Genomic DNA, 974 nt, shown 5'->3' on the forward strand with positions numbered 1-974 from the left:
AAGAGGCGCCCATTTCTCTGTGTGTGTGTGTGAGAGAGAGAGGAGAGAGCTGTTTGCTCCTGTCCTGGGAGCGTGCGGGGAGGAGCGGGCGTGTGAGGGGACCTCGGGGCCGTCTGCCAGCCCCGCGTGCGCGGGCAGGGGCCGTGCGGAGGCTGAGGGGCTGCCCCGGCGCGGGGAGGCGGAGGCGGCGGTTGGGCGGGTGTGGCGGCCCCTCTCCTCCCCTCCCCTCCCCTGCCCGCCTCCTTCCCGGGCGGGGCGGGCGCGGGCCATTTGCAGGAGCGGCGGGTGCGGCGGGCGGCGGCGCGGGCCGAGCCGAGCTGAGGCGAAGTTGGCGGCAGGGCCGGCAGCATGTCGTCCATCCTGCCCTTCACCCCCCCCATCGTGAAGCGGCTGCTGGGCTGGAAGAAGGGCGAGCAGAACGGGCAGGAGGAGAAGTGGTGCGAGAAGGCGGTGAAGAGCCTGGTGAAGAAGCTGAAGAAGACGGGGCAGCTGGACGAGCTGGAGAAGGCCATCACCACGCAAAGCATCAACACCAAGTGCATCACCATCCCCAGGTACGGCCGGGCCCGCCAGGCGCGGGGGGCGGCGTGTGCGCAGCGCCGCCTCCCCCGCCCGGACCTGCCGGCTCCGCGTCTGGCGGCCCGCGGAGTCCGTGCGGGCCCCCGCTTTGTCCCCTCGAGCCGGCATCGCCCGGCCCGGCCCGGCCCGCGGCACTCCGCACGCTGCTGTGGCCACACGACGTTTGCTATATTTGCACACTGCATGGCCATATTACATTAGGCTGTATAACTTTTGCACACTATAGGGCTATGTTACTTTGCACACTAACGTGGCTATATTACATTTGCCTATATCCGTACACTATGGGGCTATATTACATTAGGTTATAGTACTTTGCAGACTAATGTTACTATATTACAATTGGCTATACTTGCACACTATGGGGTTATATCACTTTTGCACACTACGTGGCT

At 64.9% G+C, this 974-nt stretch overlaps 1 protein-coding gene across 1 annotated transcript in view; it reads left to right on the forward strand.

The window, feature by feature from the left end:
• Positions 1-303: 303 nt before the first annotated feature.
• SMAD3 (SMAD family member 3) overlaps positions 304-974 on the forward strand; it is a 103035-nt gene continuing 102364 nt past the window's right edge. Inside the window, exon 1 of the mRNA XM_019533859.1 lies at positions 304-554. Coding sequence (XP_019389404.1) covers positions 349-554 — 206 coding nt within the window. The 5' untranslated portion in view covers positions 304-348. The remainder of the gene's footprint in view (positions 555-974) is intronic.

This window comes from Crocodylus porosus, unplaced genomic scaffold (genome assembly GCF_001723895.1).
Source record: "Crocodylus porosus isolate Cpor-Errol unplaced genomic scaffold, CroPor_comp1, whole genome shotgun sequence".
NCBI classification, from domain to species: Eukaryota; Metazoa; Chordata; order Crocodylia; family Crocodylidae; genus Crocodylus; species Crocodylus porosus.